Raw genomic sequence first — 17,145 nt, forward strand, 5'->3', positions numbered from 1 at the left:
TATCAAGTGCCTATACGTGAGGAAAGAAATGAGGACCTGTTGAACACTGATCAGGCGAAACCCGGAGGGACCCAAACCGAACAAAACAAGTGAAACAGTTATTGTTCAATATTTTATATCTATATTATATACTATATATTTAAAGTTTATCTACATAATAATGACTATTGTAGCAAGAAGAAAATAAATGATATTTAACCATTTTTCTAGTTTAATTAAAGGTAAGATGGGTAAAGTTAATACAGGCGTAATAAGTTTTAAAAGGCGTCAAGTACGTCACTGTTATTAATATGATAATGATGACACAAGCGTTACCCTGACCTACCTCAAAACCGCTGACAAGACAAAATAAACCGAGTATAGGTTGTTTACACTACTTAGGTAGAGTGCATTTCAAACCATAGGGTCATTAAACGACCGTAAATTTTGTTTTGTGTTTACGTTTTAATAATTTACTTTCTTATTTTTGTTTACAGATAATCTAGGGAAGAAGCAATCAAACGTTATCGTCAATTTATTTTTTGTTTTTGAATAAATAAAATATTTCTCCGTATGGATTTGAAATGAAATTAGAACGATCAATGTTCCAGTTTTTAGAACAACTTAGTTGATATGAAAATTGGGACATTAGTTAAACATATGCAGAAGTTTTTGCAATCGGTTTGAGGTATACCAGTGAATAAAATTCACTCGGTTGAAGGTTATTGATTTGATTAAGATATAAAAGAAATATGCGTAAAATATTATATATTATTATATGTTATTATTAAGCCTTAAGTAACGCATATTAACCTTTGTTCTTATTTTCATTACATGTAAAAACCGCTTGAGGGAGCCATAAGAAGCCAATGTACTAAATGGCGCTGTGCAAAGCCAGTATTGAACGACCATTGAAGATGACATTTAACAGTATCACCAGAGTCAACCACATAATGAAAATGAAGCCTAAGCAGAAGAGACTATGGAATGGACATTGCTAGACTTCAGCTACTGGACTATTTGGTGACCAGTGAAAGACGATGTGTGAAGTCATAGTCAGGGCAATGTATGATTGTGACAAACATTTTTGTGCGAACAATGGCGCAATATAAGTCGCAACATCAGAGCTACTTATATTAGAGTAAAATGGTGCGTATTTAAAGGCTACCCAAGGTTTCAAATGTGTTATGTTAATTTAAGTGTTACTTTAATGATTAGGATTATTATAAGTTTTGGGTACGACGAAGCGATAACGAAAAATGGAGAAAGTAAGTTTTTAGAAAAATCAAAATTTGCGCTTACTCCATTTTTCTAATACTGTTATAATGAGACGAATTTTATATAAGGCTAGCGATAACTTAGGTTAGTAATTAGAATTGTCAAATATAGGAATTACCTCTCTTGGTTTAAACTGGAGGGCCAGTTTCATGGAGAAGGGGCAAATGTCACGAAGGATAATAAATCAAATTTATTACTTGAACGGAAACATTAAAAAATGTTTATATTACTTGAGCGGAAACATTAATGCGGTCGGAGTGCAACTGCAATTAAGATGCATTTGCTGAATTGCGAAATAATGTGGAAGGTTTTCCAAGTACCGATGGTCGAAGGTCGTCACGAGTTGTCGGCTAGACGAGGCCAGGTCTGGGAGTTTTGATTGGTGGAACCAGTGTCTGGAATGCTATAAAAAGGAAGTTGTACCCTAAAGAGAGGTTCAGTCAGTTCAGTCAGTTCAGTCCAGTTCTGTCCAGTCAGTCCAGTTTTGCTGTGCACCACGTTGGTGATCGAACCGCAAATGTCAATTAGACATGTCCGTAACGCTCAAGTAAAGTTAATCGCGAACCGCGCTCCAAGTGACCAGCCTCTCTCCAAGATTCTGTCTTCTATAGAGATGTAAGTATGTTTATTGTACTTCTATGTTGTGTATTAATTTACGCCTGGTTTATTATGATTTTATTGGGAATTAGTAACGTTTTCGTTGGGTTAGGAAACCTGTTATTTTACTAGTTAGTAAGTTAGGAGTTGTTAGGTTTAAGTACGTATTCAATAGAACTAGATGGTAGAGTTAACTGTGTTTTATTTTCACGCTGAAACGAGATCCCAGGCAAATAAGTTGAATTAAATTCAACACGTCACGCTAGTCGTGACAGTATCGAGCGGGTTTCGCTTGGCGACACTCCAAGGGGGGCTTGCTGTGCATAAAGTAAATCCTTCGGGCTTGTCGGACATAGGGGTTCCCTGCTCGTATCGAGCGGGTTCCGCTTGGCGGCACATCAGGAGGCCTTACGCACACTCACACACACACACACCCCCACGCACCCCCCCCGTAGAGAGAGTCCCATGGGCGTCCCGCCTGTAGCGGTACTAGCGGCCCTCTTAATCTGGGAGTAAGATTTAGTTAGGCATCATCGTCAGTATACAAATAAAGGAGACATACTTGAGCTACGTTTGTTGTTTCTCTTCCTGCGCTACCCCCAAAACGTGACATGGTGGAGGCGCCTTGTTGAATCCCGGGGCTACTGATCTCCATATCTGTGGCCAAACCAAGCCGTACGCCCTAACAGGAATGAGAAAAGCGTACAACTTGAGATCAGCAAATCCTAGCAGCCCCATTCAACCAAGGCACAGGAGCTCAAGCGTAGGAGACCCTTGGATGCAAGAAACAGATTACCTAACCCTTACGCTTGTAAATACAAGAAGGGAAGACACTGAGCAGCCACAAGAACCAGAAAACGATCTGGAAAATACAGTGATAGAGACAGGAGCACAAGTACACCCTGAGAAAGGAGATAAAGCATTAGAAGGCAAGAAGGGGTCAAGAGAAATGGCGGACATTACCATTTCGGCGGTTGAGGCAGGGGAAAAAACACCCGCACTACCTCAATTCATCAGCCCACCAACGTTCAACCCGGGCAGTGATTCAGCCCCTCAGTTTATCGGCACATACGAGCGAACGGCAGTGGCCAATAGCTGGAACGATGCGTTAAAAATACTATACTTTCACTCGTACCTGCAGGGCGCCGCAAACATTTGGTATAGAGAATATAAAGCAGCAAACCCTGACAGCAACTGGCAACACATTTGTCAAGCATTCAAGACTGAGTTTAGCGACGGTATCAACAGTCGCCATTTGCTTGCAAAGTTAAGGCAAAGGAAGCAAAGGGACCTGGAACAGACAAAGAATTATTTCTATGATCTAAGGGTCCTATACGAAGAATACAAAGAAAACGTAGATCTCGACGAATTCGTAGATATTTTCCAGAGTGAGCTAAAAGATATACCAAGAGCTAAATACTACTGGCTCACAAATTTTCCTAATAACCCACCTAGGAACTTGGACGAAGTCAAAAAACTTTGCATCACAATAGATAACGCTCCTGAAAAGTTCTCGACACCGCTCACTTTTAGACCGCAGCATCAAATAGAAGAACAGGCCGCTGGACCAGTAGAACAAAGACAGTCACCTTTTGGCAATCCCCGCCCTTACAGAACCCCGCCACCGCTCAGGAGAGACTATGGCACAAACCATGCCAGTAATCCAGAAAGACAGTACCAATCCACGAGGACATATGACAACAGGCTCAGGTGCTACAACTGCGGTAAAATAGGCCACTTTGCTGCTGTGTGTAGAAGTAGACAGCAGCACCCAAACTCCAGGGGGTGGCAAAACTAAGTCCCGTCACCCTCTCCACTCGGGGCACAACGTGCTATAAGATACTATACATAAATGCTGTTGTGAACGATTATTACGTACCGGCGATTATTGACACAGATGCGGAACTAAATGTGATAAGCCATCTCCTGGTCAACAAAAAACATAGGATCAGAGACCCACCCACGTTGCTTGTGACAGCTGGCGGTCAGAAAGTAAGAAGTCTAGGCGACACATTGGCATCACTGGAGCTCAGAGGCAATTACAAGAAAAAATTAGAAATTAAAGCAACGATATTGGAGAATACACCACAACCCCTTATTTTGGGCATGGAGTTCTTAAGGGAAATGCAGGCAGCAATTTGCTTAATATCCAACATACTCACCCTAAATCAAGATTTGGTGATACCGCTCGGTGCAAAGCAAGATTCTGCATCCAAAAAACCATGCAAAACACGAAGCTGGAGAGAAGTGATCCAAGAAATACCTGGGTCCATCTTCAGTCTTCCGAGCAGCACTGCATGGGCCGTTGCAGTCTCTTCGGCTCCCAGTAGAGATAGAGGAGTGGGAAAAGCCATCAGGGACCATTTGGCAGATTACAACACAGAAAAGCTACCCATAGGGAGCGTGGTCAGTTTGTTTAAGAAAAACAGACATACCCTACAGATGATAGTAAAAGAAGAGGGTAGCGAATATATCCCTACTCATACGCTCCAACATTGCTGTAGGAAATTGAAAGATTGGGCAATACGAAATAAAATAAGTAAGGTGGCTATACCTAGATTGACATCCGCAAACGCAAACAGCGAGTCAGATTGGGAGAAGCTTAAAGACTTGCTGTATGAGACTTTCAAGGAAACGAGTGTGACGGTACTGGTTTCAAAAAATAGAGAACCCCGACCAAGAAAGACCAAGACACAAACCAGCTCCTGGAACACCCTGCCGAACTACATAGAAAACGATGACCGCTTGATAGTTAAGTTGAAGGCAAAGGAAGATTACACTCTGAAGCCAGGAGAGAAAAAATCCATCAAAACTGAACCAAAAATACCCCTATCTACAGAGATGTTATTAGTACAAAACGAGGGATGGCTAGTACGCAACAACCTACTATGCAACCTAGAAAGAGCCGAAAACTCTATATCATTGACCCTCAAGAACATAGGGCCAACTAGAAGGGTTATTTACAAAGACACAACGGTGGCACGGCTAGAAGAGCCCAGTGGGTTGAGCACCACAGCACTCTTTACAACACAGAGAATAGACGAAGAAGTAGTGACATTAGAAGACCACAAACTGGACCACATTACGGATAAGCAGTTCAAAAAAGAACTAGAGAGTCTACTGGTTGAATATGGGGACGTATTTTGCAAGTCACCAAAATATATGGGCAAAACACAACTGATAGAGCACAAAATAGAAGTAACAGAAGATAAACCAGTGAAATGCCGCCCTTATAGAGTCTCACAATCCGAGCGAGAAATCATTGACACACAAATAAAAGAAATGCTCAATTGCGGAGTAATAAGACCATGCCACTCGCCGTGGGCAAGCCCCGTTGTACTGGTGAAAAAGAAAGATGGCACGACGAGGTTCTGCGTGGATTACAAAAGAACTATAAACCCAGTCACCAAAAAATCATGTTACCCGATACCACAAATCGATGACATTCTCACATACATGGGGAATGCCAAGTACTTTACAACTTTGGACATGTTCTCGGGTTACTGGCAGATTCCTATAGAAGAGTCGTCCAAACAATACACGGCTTTCACGGCACAGGGACATGGATCATACGAATTCAACGTGTTAAGCTTTGGTCTATGCAATGCAACCTTCCAACAACTTGCAGATAAGATATTTAGAGACTTAAAGTGGAAGGACATACTAATATATCTAGATGATATTATTATTTATTCAGAAAACTTAGAGGAACACTTAGCAAAATTACAAAAAGTATTCCAGAAAATGAGAGAAGCCAATCTGACCTTAAAACCGAGTAAATGCGAATATTTGCAGGAAAAGATAAGGATTTTGGGCTACACAGTAAGCAAAGAAGGAATAAGCCCAGAGGAAGAAAAACTTGCAGGGATTAAACAATTCCCCACACCAAAGAAAACAAAGGACCTACAAAGCTTTTTAGGATTATGCAATTTTTATAGGAAATTTATAAAGGACTACGCGGTATTGGCACGGCCCTTACATGAGGCCACAAAAAAGAACAAGTTCTGCTGGGGTGAAGATCAGGCGAAAGCATTTGAACTGCTGAAAGAAAAACTGACGTCATCCCCAGTATTAAAACTTTACAATCCAAATATAGGATGTACAATGCACACGGACGCCTGTATAGATGGAATAGGGGCAATTCTGCTCCAAAAAGGCAGTGACGGTCAAGACCACCCGATAGCTTATATAAGCCGGGCCTTGTCAAAAGCAGAGAAGAACTATTCGATCAGCGAGCTGGAGCTATTAGCAGCAGTCTGGGGAATGACCTACCTTAGGCATCTAATTTATGGACACCCTGTAATAATCGTAACAGATCACCACGCATTATGCTGGATACACAATGTAAAAGATCACTCAAGAAGATTAGCACGTTGGGCTCTCAAGTTGGCAGAATTTGACTACACGGTAGTCTATAAAAAAGGCAGTAAGCACCAAGATGCGGACTGCCTATCACGGAACCCGGTGGCAGGATGGAGCGAAGTCGAATTAGATGAATTAGACGATATACCCACTTTCACGATATCAACGTTAGACATAGGAGAATTGCAGAATAAGGATAAGGCCATACTAGAATTAAAAACAGCAATAAGCAACCCCGAATCAACAAACGTTGACGCACTAACACGGCGAAAAATAAAGAATTTTAGGCTGAGGGAGGGCGTTCTGTATAGAGCAACACAAACTAAGGAAGGACTGGAACACGCACTCGTGATTCCCCGGTCACTTAGGGAGGAAATTTTGTGGGAAGCTCACAACGCACCTACCAGCGGACACATGGGGGTAACAAAAACTCTGAGCAGACTTACTCCCAAATACTATTGGGATTCGATGACTAAGGACGTCAGAAATTACGTTAAAGGTTGTAGGGACTGCCAGGCGAGAAAAGGGCCAACAAATGATAAGCCATTGGGCTTACTCCAGCCAATAAAAGTGGGCAAAGTATTTGATAAAGTAGGGATAGACCTACTGGGACCATTCCGGAAAAGTAACCAAGGCAAGACAACGATAGTAGTAGTGACAGACTACGCGTCAAGATACGCCATCACAGCGGCCCTGCCTAACGGGAAGGCAGGACCTGTGGCAAAATTCTTATTGGAACGAGTAATACTAATTCACGGCGTTCCTAGAAGCATCCTCAGCGATAGAGGCAAGGTATTCCAATCCGAACTGGTGCAGGAATTACAACAGATTATGGGTCTGAAAAGCACTTTTACAACGGCATACCACCCTTCGTGCAACGGCCTAACTGAACGCTTAAACAAAACGTTGGCGGACATGCTGTCACTATACTGCAACACAGAGCAGACAGATTGGTGCACGTATCTGCCTTTCGTGACATTCGCATACAATACGGCCAAACAGGAGACGACACGTTTTAGCCCATTTCAACTAATATTCGCAAGGAACCCCACACCCCACTGGACGCCACCCTTTTAGAAACTGAGGACGAGTCGAACACGAACGAATTACGAGAGAAAGCTTTACTGTTAAGGGCAATTGCTGTAGATAATATCCACAAAAAACAAGAAAAGGACAAGGACATTTACGACAAATATCACAGAGATGGTGAATTTGAGGTAGGAGATAGGGTGAAAATATTCATCCCAATTAGGAAAGTGGGAAAAAGTGAGAAACTGCTGCTACGATGGTTCGGACCCTACAGAATAATAAGGAAACTCAGTGAAGTTAACTATGAAGTAAAACAGGAAAAAGGAAAAAAAAACGGATATAGTGCACATAGGGAGGATTTTACCATTTTACGATGAATGGACTTTGGGGGATATATCCGATGTGGATTCAGACGTAGAAAGCAAGGAAGTGGAACAATAAAATAAGTTGTAAGGGTAACATTTTGCATAAGTAGGGTGCAAACTCAGTATATTTCATAAAGCTAACATAGTCTAAACAATTATTTAAGTAGGTTGACCAATCATTACGCCTCGTCCGCCAGGATATCACAACCTAGGAACTCACGGAACAAGCGACCATCCCGCGCTCTTCGAAGTGGACTAGGAAAGTCAGTAGAGGGCGCCACCACCCGCGAACTGAGTAACGGGTGCTCTGGCGCACAGTTAGGCAAGACGAAGCCGCGTAAGGCCGCCCTCCAGGAAGGAGCAACAGATTCCAGGAGAACCACAAGGGAGAGAACAAGGGGAGCGTAATAGGACATAAGTTACGATTGGTCACACGGTGTAAATAAAGCCATGGGGCATGTAGGTTATTTAGTTAAGGTAGGGTTAAGTGTCCGGGGCGAACACTCTTCAGAGGGGGGAGATGTCACGAATAACATAAGTTGCACCATGTTCCGTTACCTAGTCTGGCCCCGGTCTCCCCCAGTGCACTGCCGAATCAGCGAGACCGGCAAATTGGGGTCATGAGACGAGTATTTAATCAGCGTCTCAAGCCATCGAAGATTACTGGTCTCTGGGTCGGTCTATCGAGCATCAGTCCGAACTTCGTAGTGCCCGGACGGCTCGATACCTTCTTGGAAATCCAGGCTGAACAGACTAGAGTCCTTACGCAACCCAGTGGTGACCGTCGGGACTCTTGACCCTTTCAGTACCTAAAGTAAGTCCTTTAGGGCGTGTCGGTCATAGGGGTTCCCTGCTCTGTATCGAGCGGGTTTCGCTTGGCGACACTCCAAGGGGGGCCTGCTGTGCATAAAGTAAATCCTTCGGGCTTGTCGGACATAGGGGTTCCCTGCTCGTATCGAGCGGGTTCCGCTTGGCGGCACATCAGGAGGCCTTACGCACACTCACACACACACACACCCCCACGCACCCCCCCGTAGAGAGAGTCCCATGGGCGTCCCGCCTGTAGCGGTACTAGCGGCCCTCTTAATCTGGGAGTAAGATTTAGTTAGGCATCATCGTCAGTATACAAATAAAGGAGACATACTTGAGCTACGTTTGTTGTTTCTCTTCCTGCGCTACCCCCAAAACGTGACAATATTATTGATGTTGCTTACTTACTTCTTATGTTGAGCTGTACAGAGATATTTATGGCGAGGATTATATTAGTAGTAATGTGCATAATTTGGTACATTTAGCTGATGAAGTTAGAAGGTTTGGTCCGTCTATAGGATTTAGTTCATATCCTTTGGAAAACAGACTTTATTATATAAAAAGACTTTTAAGAAATGGAAATCTTCCACTATCTCAAGTTGCCAAAAGAATTAGTGAAGTCATACAATGTGAAATTGATTTAATGAAAAACGTTCGATCAAATTCCGGTATACAATTTCCTATTCTGAAAAAAAAGGATGCAAATGGATGTTTTTCTAGAATAGATTTTAGCGATTTTTTTCTTTCTGTAGATACTCATAATAAGTGGTTTTTAAGTAATGATAACAAAATTGTTGCTTTGCAGAATGCTCAACTAATAAATAGTAATGCAGTTATTTATGGAAGGAATTTATTCATCACATCTCCATATTTATAAAAGTGAAAATTTAATATTAGAACCTGTTAAACGATATTTACTTACTAATGTGAAGTGTAAAATTGTAACAACAAAATATAAGAACCAAATAGTTTTTATTCCTTTATTGCATTCTCTTTTGTTGTGTATTAACTTTTGTATGTAAAAAGGATTATTAAATTAGGTTGTGTTGTAATAATGTAATATTAAATGTATAACACTAATTTTCAGTCTTAATTGTTTCATTCAGTCTTTATTTTTACTCTACTAATACATAAACACAACGAAATTTACATACTTAAAGACAACTTTTAAGTAAACTTAAAAAAACTAATAATAATTAAAGTAATTATTCTAATACACATTTTTATGTGGAACTCCCAAATAATCTTATTGCTTTTCCATTATAAATTCTTCAATAATAATCTGAAAAAAAATTATAAGTTATCTTTTGTACCCTAGGAATTGTCAAAGTTTGCAAGTAAGTAGTTATATTCATTTAGATTAAAAAAAGGATTACCTATTATAGTAAAAACTTACCACGTTTGGTTCACTTTCTGTGTGTTCTGTTTCTCCTTCATTTTCTTCTTTATTTTCGTCTTCTGTTCCCAAATGTTTTTCTTTAATCTAAATAAATTTTATAGGCCGGTTAGATTATTTTTTAGATATAATAAACAAACAATTTTCAGTTACCTTATAAGACAGATTGCTAGGCCTTTTCTTCTGTCCTGAGCATCTTTTTACTGCACTCTGACTTCTTTTTGTTGAATTTCTGATCACTGCCTTGAAAAAATCTTCACATTTTTTTAAAGTAAAGTCCGGATCTGATAAATTTATGACATTAAAGAAAAAAGTTGCAATATTCTTGAACAGTTTAAAGGGAATCTTTTCTTTTTGATCTCGTGATCCTCCAGCCCATGAACACAGAGTCATAAACTTTCGAGAAAATATTTTGTCTACCAGCATATAACAATGGTTGATTCCATTTCCAGTGCGTCGTCCACATATTTTACTAAACTCTCCTACAAAAGAATCCATATTTTTTTTATCACTTAATTTGGCTTCAAAATCTTCTAATTCTTGTAAAGTGGTTATTTCTTTGAACATAATAGTCGACCCACAGGATGCTGTATTTCTAACTTGAGATGGTTGACAAGAGCAGCTTTGTTTGTCTATTGTGTCAACTGTTTTGTCTAAAATAACTTCTAATTTTGCCAGTTGTTGTAAAATCATATTTTGATTTTCTTGAAACATATTTTGGTTGGATAAAATTAAGTCTAATTTTTCTTTGATCTCAGCAGGGTAAACATCTGTTGTTACCAATGTCGACTGAATTTGCAGACTTCTACGGGAAGGTGTGTTATATTGTAAAACATTAAGGCTTAGATTATTTTCATTTGTATCCAAAATAGTCATGTTTGGGCATGCAAAAGAATCAATATTGCTAATTGAGGGTGAGCTAACATTTGATGTGACCTAAAAGAAAGAATGTCAATATCATAACATATATCTTTTTTGCAATTTAAAAGAAAGAAACTTACCATGCAGGCATCGAGAAGACTGTTAAAATCACCGGCTGAATTATTTGACACTGCTTTTGATTTTACTTGAGCCCTTTTTTTCTTTTGAATTGTGTGAGTCTCATACTCATCTTGTTCGGTGTCTTCATTTTCTAACATTCTCTCTAGCTCCTCCTCCGCAATTTCATATGATATTAAATGATTTCTCTTTAATTTGCAGGGCATTCTGAACCAATAGTTGTCTTCATTTGGAACAGAATTGACATATAAAACTAATTTGTCTGCCCCTATCCTAGGCCAGGAAAGAAAGCCATCATTTTCCCATCTAGGAGGAACTATCGTAAGATGTTTTTGACCCTTCTCGATAGTCTGAACAATTTTGAACATTTTACTGCTGAAATAACACCTGTATAAACTAGGGACCGCCTTGAGAAAAAATATATATTTTACTACTTACCCTTTTTCCTTGAAAAGATGCCCAAATATTTGAAAAAAATAATAATTTTAATAATTAAATTTATTCAGACAAATTTAGAGGTTAGGTTTATCGTTTGGCGGATTTTTTTAGTTGCCTATGCCTAACATTTTAAAACCAAATTACGACACTTTTGTCGTGTAGAGCTACCTGAACTCCGTTATAAAATAAATCTCCCTCCATTTATTTTTATTAAGATTGCTTTAACACATTCTCAAGACTTCGTACTCCTAGGTTATGTTGTATTATTATTACTGTTTTTTTCTATAAAACAGAGTAATAGGCCGAACAGGGCCGTATCCAGTGTTCTCGTATCGCCATCTCAAAACTTTCAAATATGAAAAAAAGCAAACAAAAATAAGATGACGATATGAAATTGATGGCAGGCAAATGTTTTGAATATGCCGTTTGTTTTTTATTTTTACTAGTACAATTACAGCTGCTTTATGCAATGGGAAAATGCTTTTTATTATACTTCTTTGAAAACCCTCTATATTTTCATCTCTATTAGGACAACGCGTTTTTCTGGGAGCCCGCACGGATTTTTTTTTGCGCTGAATTAAAATGCTGAGTAAAATGGCTTTAAAATAGAAACGTACAGCACAATATATTAAATTTAAGACAATTTATAAGCCGACAAATATTTAGCACAAACCTGCATTATCATTTAATATGTAAATGCTGGAATATTTTGATATATTTTCGAAGTATTTTTTGAATTTTTATAGACATTGCCTGACAGTGATAACTTACCACAATTAAATCACCTTTGAACTACTTTAAACCAGTCATAGAAATGATCAATTAGATGTCAGTCATTCCCAACAATTAAATTAAAATATACTCAGGAGATAATTCCGATATTCCAGAATACATCTTAAAACAAGTGGCACAGTCAAACGCAAATTTACTGCCAGAGAAATCTAGGGCAAAATATGAACAAGAATATCATTTTTAAGTCTTTTTTTCTTAAGTCTGGTTTTTATGCCTTCGTTTTTAAAGAAGTATAATGAAAAATATCCTTCATAATTAGTCCAAAAATAGGTTTTTCGTGCTTTGCGTGACTTCCGGTGTTCGGCTTCGCCTCACATCTGAATTGGTCATACGTGAACGAAAAAACCCTTATTTTTGTACTCCTAATGAAATATACTATTTTGTAATTGAAAATGTACTTTACCGCACGATTGTTCATGGCGGATTTTCTTTTTTATTTGCAAAGTCAATTCGTTAAGATTCGCAATTTCCATCGCCAATGACATTGAAAAAGCAAGATGTTGCAATTGAAAAAAAGCGAGTGCCAGACCTGCGTTATGGGTTCCGCTTCTCTGTTCTGTGACATCTTTGTTTTATTATCATTTTATAAATGTTGCTTGTTTACTAATTTGTCACAGAAAAGCTACGTTGTGTGCATAACTGTTTTATAAAATGGAGCCATTTTGTTTTAATAGTTTAAGGGGTTATAAATAAAAAATATTAAATAAAACTAATAAACACACATGGTTTCTACTGTTTTTGAAGATGAAACGATAACTTATTAAGAAAGTGTGGATAAAATTATTATCACGTATTTTTTGTTGAAAAATAAATTTAAAAACCTAACCTCTAATTTTACAATATTGCTAACAAAATTATTAAACTAACATTGTCGTGAGGCCCGATAAAAATCTGTCACAAACATAATATATGATTCACAGAAAAATTTCGTTCGCACTGTAAAGGAGGGTAAGCACTACGCGAAAGCACTCACATCATGAGTTGAGAGTTTATTAGTATGGCGTCTGTTTGTAAAACGGACCTGGTCCCCATCTTGGCTTCCATGTTCGTGATTCCTTTTAGTAGATAAACAGAAAGCGTTTATAATGCAAAAAATATTTTGCAGCTATCTTAATACATTTTAAAAACAAAACCGTTTCATTAAAGTAAATTCACTACACACATCGGTTTTATAACGACTGTCAAATAAACTTGTATAAAACTGTTAAAAAGCAATTACATTATTGTTTTAGAGTTCCTGCTGTATAGCAGTGGCTGTGGAAACTATAAAAACTGTTCTATAGAAGTCGCAGTTAAGATTTTATAGTGGTATTAATAATGTTTATATATGTATTTTATAAGCTATTTGGAGTTAATTTTGCAGCTTTTATTCAATCACAATGTTTTATAAGGTGGTGCCAATTTTGCGTTTATAAGTATCGAGTAGTTGTTTTTAAAATGTTCATAAGCTTATGCTGTTTTATAAGAAAACGTTGCCGCAATTCTAATAAAACAAAAAATTGCTAGTTGGGTTATATGTGCATTTTTATATTATACTCTTCATTCTTTTTGTAGCCTCTTTATCTGTCACCATCGCGATTTGACCAATCCTCCAACCATTATGAATTTGTCCTTCCGGGTTCTTCATTTCCTGCTCCTGGTTACGCCAGTTCTGCGGGGTCGGTAAACGAGACTGCTGTCTGCAATTCCATTGGTAATGTCCTTTACGTCCACAAATATAACATGTAATGTTTTTTTTAACAGAGGAATTCCGGTGATTTGTTCTGATGTCCTGATTTCGTCGACACTGTGGGTTTGGAGAACAACCGCTGTCTGCAATTCCTTCTAATGTGTCCCGTACGTCCGCATCGATAACACTCCACTCTCGTGATCGGGCGTGATCGTTCTAATTGTGTGGACTGACTATTTCCTGATGCTGCCATTTGTTGCACTAATTGGCCTACCATTGCTTTAATTTCATCTATTAATGTAGCAACATGATCGGCTGGCGGTACTCTTTCCTCTTGAATAGGCTCTGGCTTTAAATCATTGCACGCAGCTTCAATTTCCAGCGCTCGAATCAGTAATTCGCTGTTGTTGCTCCCTTTGAACATCTTCAGCCATTTCTTTACCTCCGGATCTCGAATCCCATCTACAAAATACTGTGCCACAAGTTCTTCTTGGATTTCATCCGGGACGGCTGGGTAAGCCAGATGCACAAGGCGACGAATTTCGGTTTCAAACTCTTCTAGATTTTCACCAGTTTTCTGCTGTCTTGCCATTAATTGCGTTCGATACAGTCCTTTCTTATGTTGATCCCCATAACGACGTTCTAATGCAGCTACTAATGCTTCATAGTTGCTTCGTTGGGCGATAGGCAGAGTCTGTAACAGCTCCAATGCAGGTCCTCGTAATGCCACTATTAGTGCTACAGCCATTTCCTCGTTACTCCATCCATTTGCATTTGCAGCGGCCTCAAATTGGAGTTGGTACATTGCCCATGAAGTTTGACCGTCGTATGTGGGAGGCTTGATCTTGTTGAGCCCGTTTCGAGTGATCACTGTAGAGCTGGCTCCTCTGCTGTCAATTTTTCGCTCTAAGTCGCGTAGCTTTATCTTGACATCATTCTGAATTTTATTAATGTCCTCCCGAACATCATTCTGAATTTTATTGAGACTATGGGTTACATACTCTTGGATTTCTGTCTTGGTCCCCGCTAGAACGTTCAATATTTCTACGTTACGCTTTTCATGCCGCTCTCTGTCTTCTTCTCTGTCTTGTTGTCGAATTCTTTCTTCTTCTTCTTTGTCTTGTTGTCGTATTCTTTCTTCTTGTTGTCGAATCCTTTCTTGTTCTTCCTTTTCTTGTTGACGAATTCTTTCTTCTCGTTGTCGAATCCTTTCTTGTTCTTCCTTTTCTTGTTGTCGAATCCTTTCTTGTTCTTCCTTTTCTTGTTGACTAATTCTTTCTTCTCGTTGTCGAATCCTTTCTTGTTCTTCCTTTTCTTGTTGTCGAATTCTTTCTTCTTGTTGTCGAGTTCTTTCTTTTTGTTTTTCCTCGTTTTGTTGTCGAATCCTTTCGTGTTCTTCCTTTTCTTGTTATTGGCATAAAATAAATTTAACACACCACTGTTCCGAAAATCTCTAGTCCGGTTCTGAACACAAGTCTTTAACCCGAAGTTTAGTTCACGTCGCACTAAAGTCTGATCGCACTTCTGACACCAATTGTTACGATTTTCCCGTGGGTTCACACAAAGTCAGTTTAACTCAACAATTAATAAATTTATTAACACTTTAAAACACTCCGTACAATAATTAATTCAGCTACTAAATTCACTACTACACTACTCTCTACTTCTGTCGTCGTCGACGCCGCTTCTTTTATATTCGCAAACCACGTTCTAGAATGACCGCGAAACGCTTCGCGATTTGCTTCGAATCTTCCAGGTGCGGCGCTTCCTAACTGTGGCCTACTTTAATACATAGGCATTAATACAAGGCAGTACATATAGAGCTGGTTAGAGATCTTACAACTTCCGGATTTTTAAACGCTCTAAAAAGATTTTGTGCAAGACGAGGTAGACCGGTGGAGATTCATTCAGATAACGGGACGAATTTTGTCGGTGCTAATAACTATTTTATTGAACTCTACAACCTGATTAATGATAAGTCCCATTTAGACTCAATAACAACCTTTTTGGCAAATGAGCAAATCAGTTGGCAATTCATTCCCGCACGCAGTCCTCACATGGGGGGAATTTGGGAGGCTGCGGTAAAGTCAGCCAAATTCCATTTAAAGCGTGTATTAGGAAATGCATCACTAACTTATGAGGAAATGAACACCCTTTTAATTGAAATAGAATGTTGTTTGAATTCACGTCCAATATTGCCTATTTCCAACGATAAAAATGACTATACCCCTTTGACACCCGCTCATTTCCTTATCCGAGACTCATTGGCGAGCCAGCCTCAACGTGATGTGAAGGATATTGCCCTTACTCGACTAAACCGATACGAGCGTTTGCAGCAACTGCAGCAGCAGTTTTGGTCACTTTGGTCAAGAGACTATTTAACCAGTCTACAAGTAAGAACAAAGTGGAAGACGAACCCGGAAGAAGAAGGCGCCATTGGTGTGGACACCCTTGTTTTATTGAAGGATGAAAACAACCCTCCTCTGCGTTGGTCCCTCGCTCGGGTCGTCCAGCTTCATGAAGGAAACGACCACATTGTTCGGGTAGTGTCAGTCCGTTTGCCTAACGGCAATATAGTGAAAAGGTCTTTAGCAAGAATTTGCCCGATACCTATAGACAACTGAATCTGTGCTTGTTTTGAAAAGCACAACTTTTCAACGGGAGGCGGTATGTTGTGAGTTGAGTGCATTTCGCAATGTGGCATCTCGGCTCTGTCACCCGTGAATTGAATTCGGACAGACCAAAAATGAAAAAAGACAGAAAAGTGGGGTTAAGAATGACAATTTTGTTGAAATCACCTTTGCTTTTGCACGCTTTTGTTTTTGTTCACGTTTCCGGCTAATAACCACGTTTTGTTCATAATTACAAAAATAAAATTAGCTAGTAAAACCACTTTTGTCGTAGTGTTTCGTTTTCTCGATACATAACAAGTTCCTCTGAAAAGTTAAGTTCAGAGTGGTCCTTCTAAAATCATCTAACAATTCCACGTAACCTCAACAGTGTGTATATTAAAAAGTTATGTTACTAGTGGTGCACTTCAAACTTGATATTATGGATTTAATAATTGCAAAAGTTGAGTAATACAAGAATTGTATTGGTTTTAAAAGATTTAATTAAAAATTATCACCATAGGATTATTCCAATTATCACTAGAGAATTTGAATAAGATTTTTTCAAGACTGTGTTCAAGATAGCATTATTACTTTTTTATAATGACTTGAGTATTGAGCCCGGCCAAGTTATTTAAAATTTTTCCATTTTGACAGTGACTAAAGCAATTATTTAGGCTACGTTCTGTTTCCAAACTTGGTTACAGTTCGTTCAGCCCACTGCTGGAGTTTAGGCCTCTTTCCTTTCGGAAAGGAAAATTTAGCCATAATCTTCAACGCTGGCCAGGCGGGTTGGAAGATGGGGATATCCGCAAATAGTTT

The 17,145-nt window shown here is 39.0% G+C and overlaps 1 protein-coding gene across 1 annotated transcript; it reads right to left on the bottom strand.

The window, feature by feature from the left end:
- Positions 1-9,566: 9,566 nt before the first annotated feature.
- On the bottom strand, positions 9,567-11,049 carry LOC145729682 (uncharacterized). Its single transcript, XM_081980539.1, has 4 exons — positions 10,818-11,049; positions 9,970-10,752; positions 9,817-9,903; positions 9,567-9,702 (listed from the first exon to the last, which is right to left on the bottom strand). Exons 1-4 carry the CDS (start codon positions 11,019-11,021, stop codon positions 9,667-9,669), a joined length of 1,110 nt encoding a protein of 369 aa, XP_081836665.1. The 5' UTR covers positions 11,022-11,049; the 3' UTR covers positions 9,567-9,666.
- Positions 11,050-17,145: the final 6,096 nt, after the last annotated feature.

Source organism: Ips typographus, linkage group LG5 (genome assembly GCF_016097725.1).
Source record: "Ips typographus isolate SLU linkage group LG5, UJ_Ityp_2.0, whole genome shotgun sequence".
NCBI classification, from domain to species: Eukaryota; Metazoa; Arthropoda; class Insecta; order Coleoptera; family Curculionidae; genus Ips; species Ips typographus.

What these genes read in the sequence shown, in the direction of transcription:
- LOC145729682 (XM_081980539.1), bottom strand. Translation starts at nt 11,021, where the DNA reads ATGCCCTGCAAATTAAAGAGAAATCATTTAATATCATATGAAATTGCG. An exon ending in GTCTTCTCGATGCCTGCATG is followed by an intron (nt 10,753 to 10,817) that starts GTAAGTTTCTTT and finishes TCTTTCTTTTAG; the next exon opens with GTCACATCAAATGTTAGCTC. An exon ending in CAGAAAGTGAACCAAACGTG is followed by an intron (nt 9,703 to 9,816) that starts GTAAGTTTTTAC and finishes ATTTTTTTTCAG; the next exon opens with ATTATTATTGAAGAATTTAT.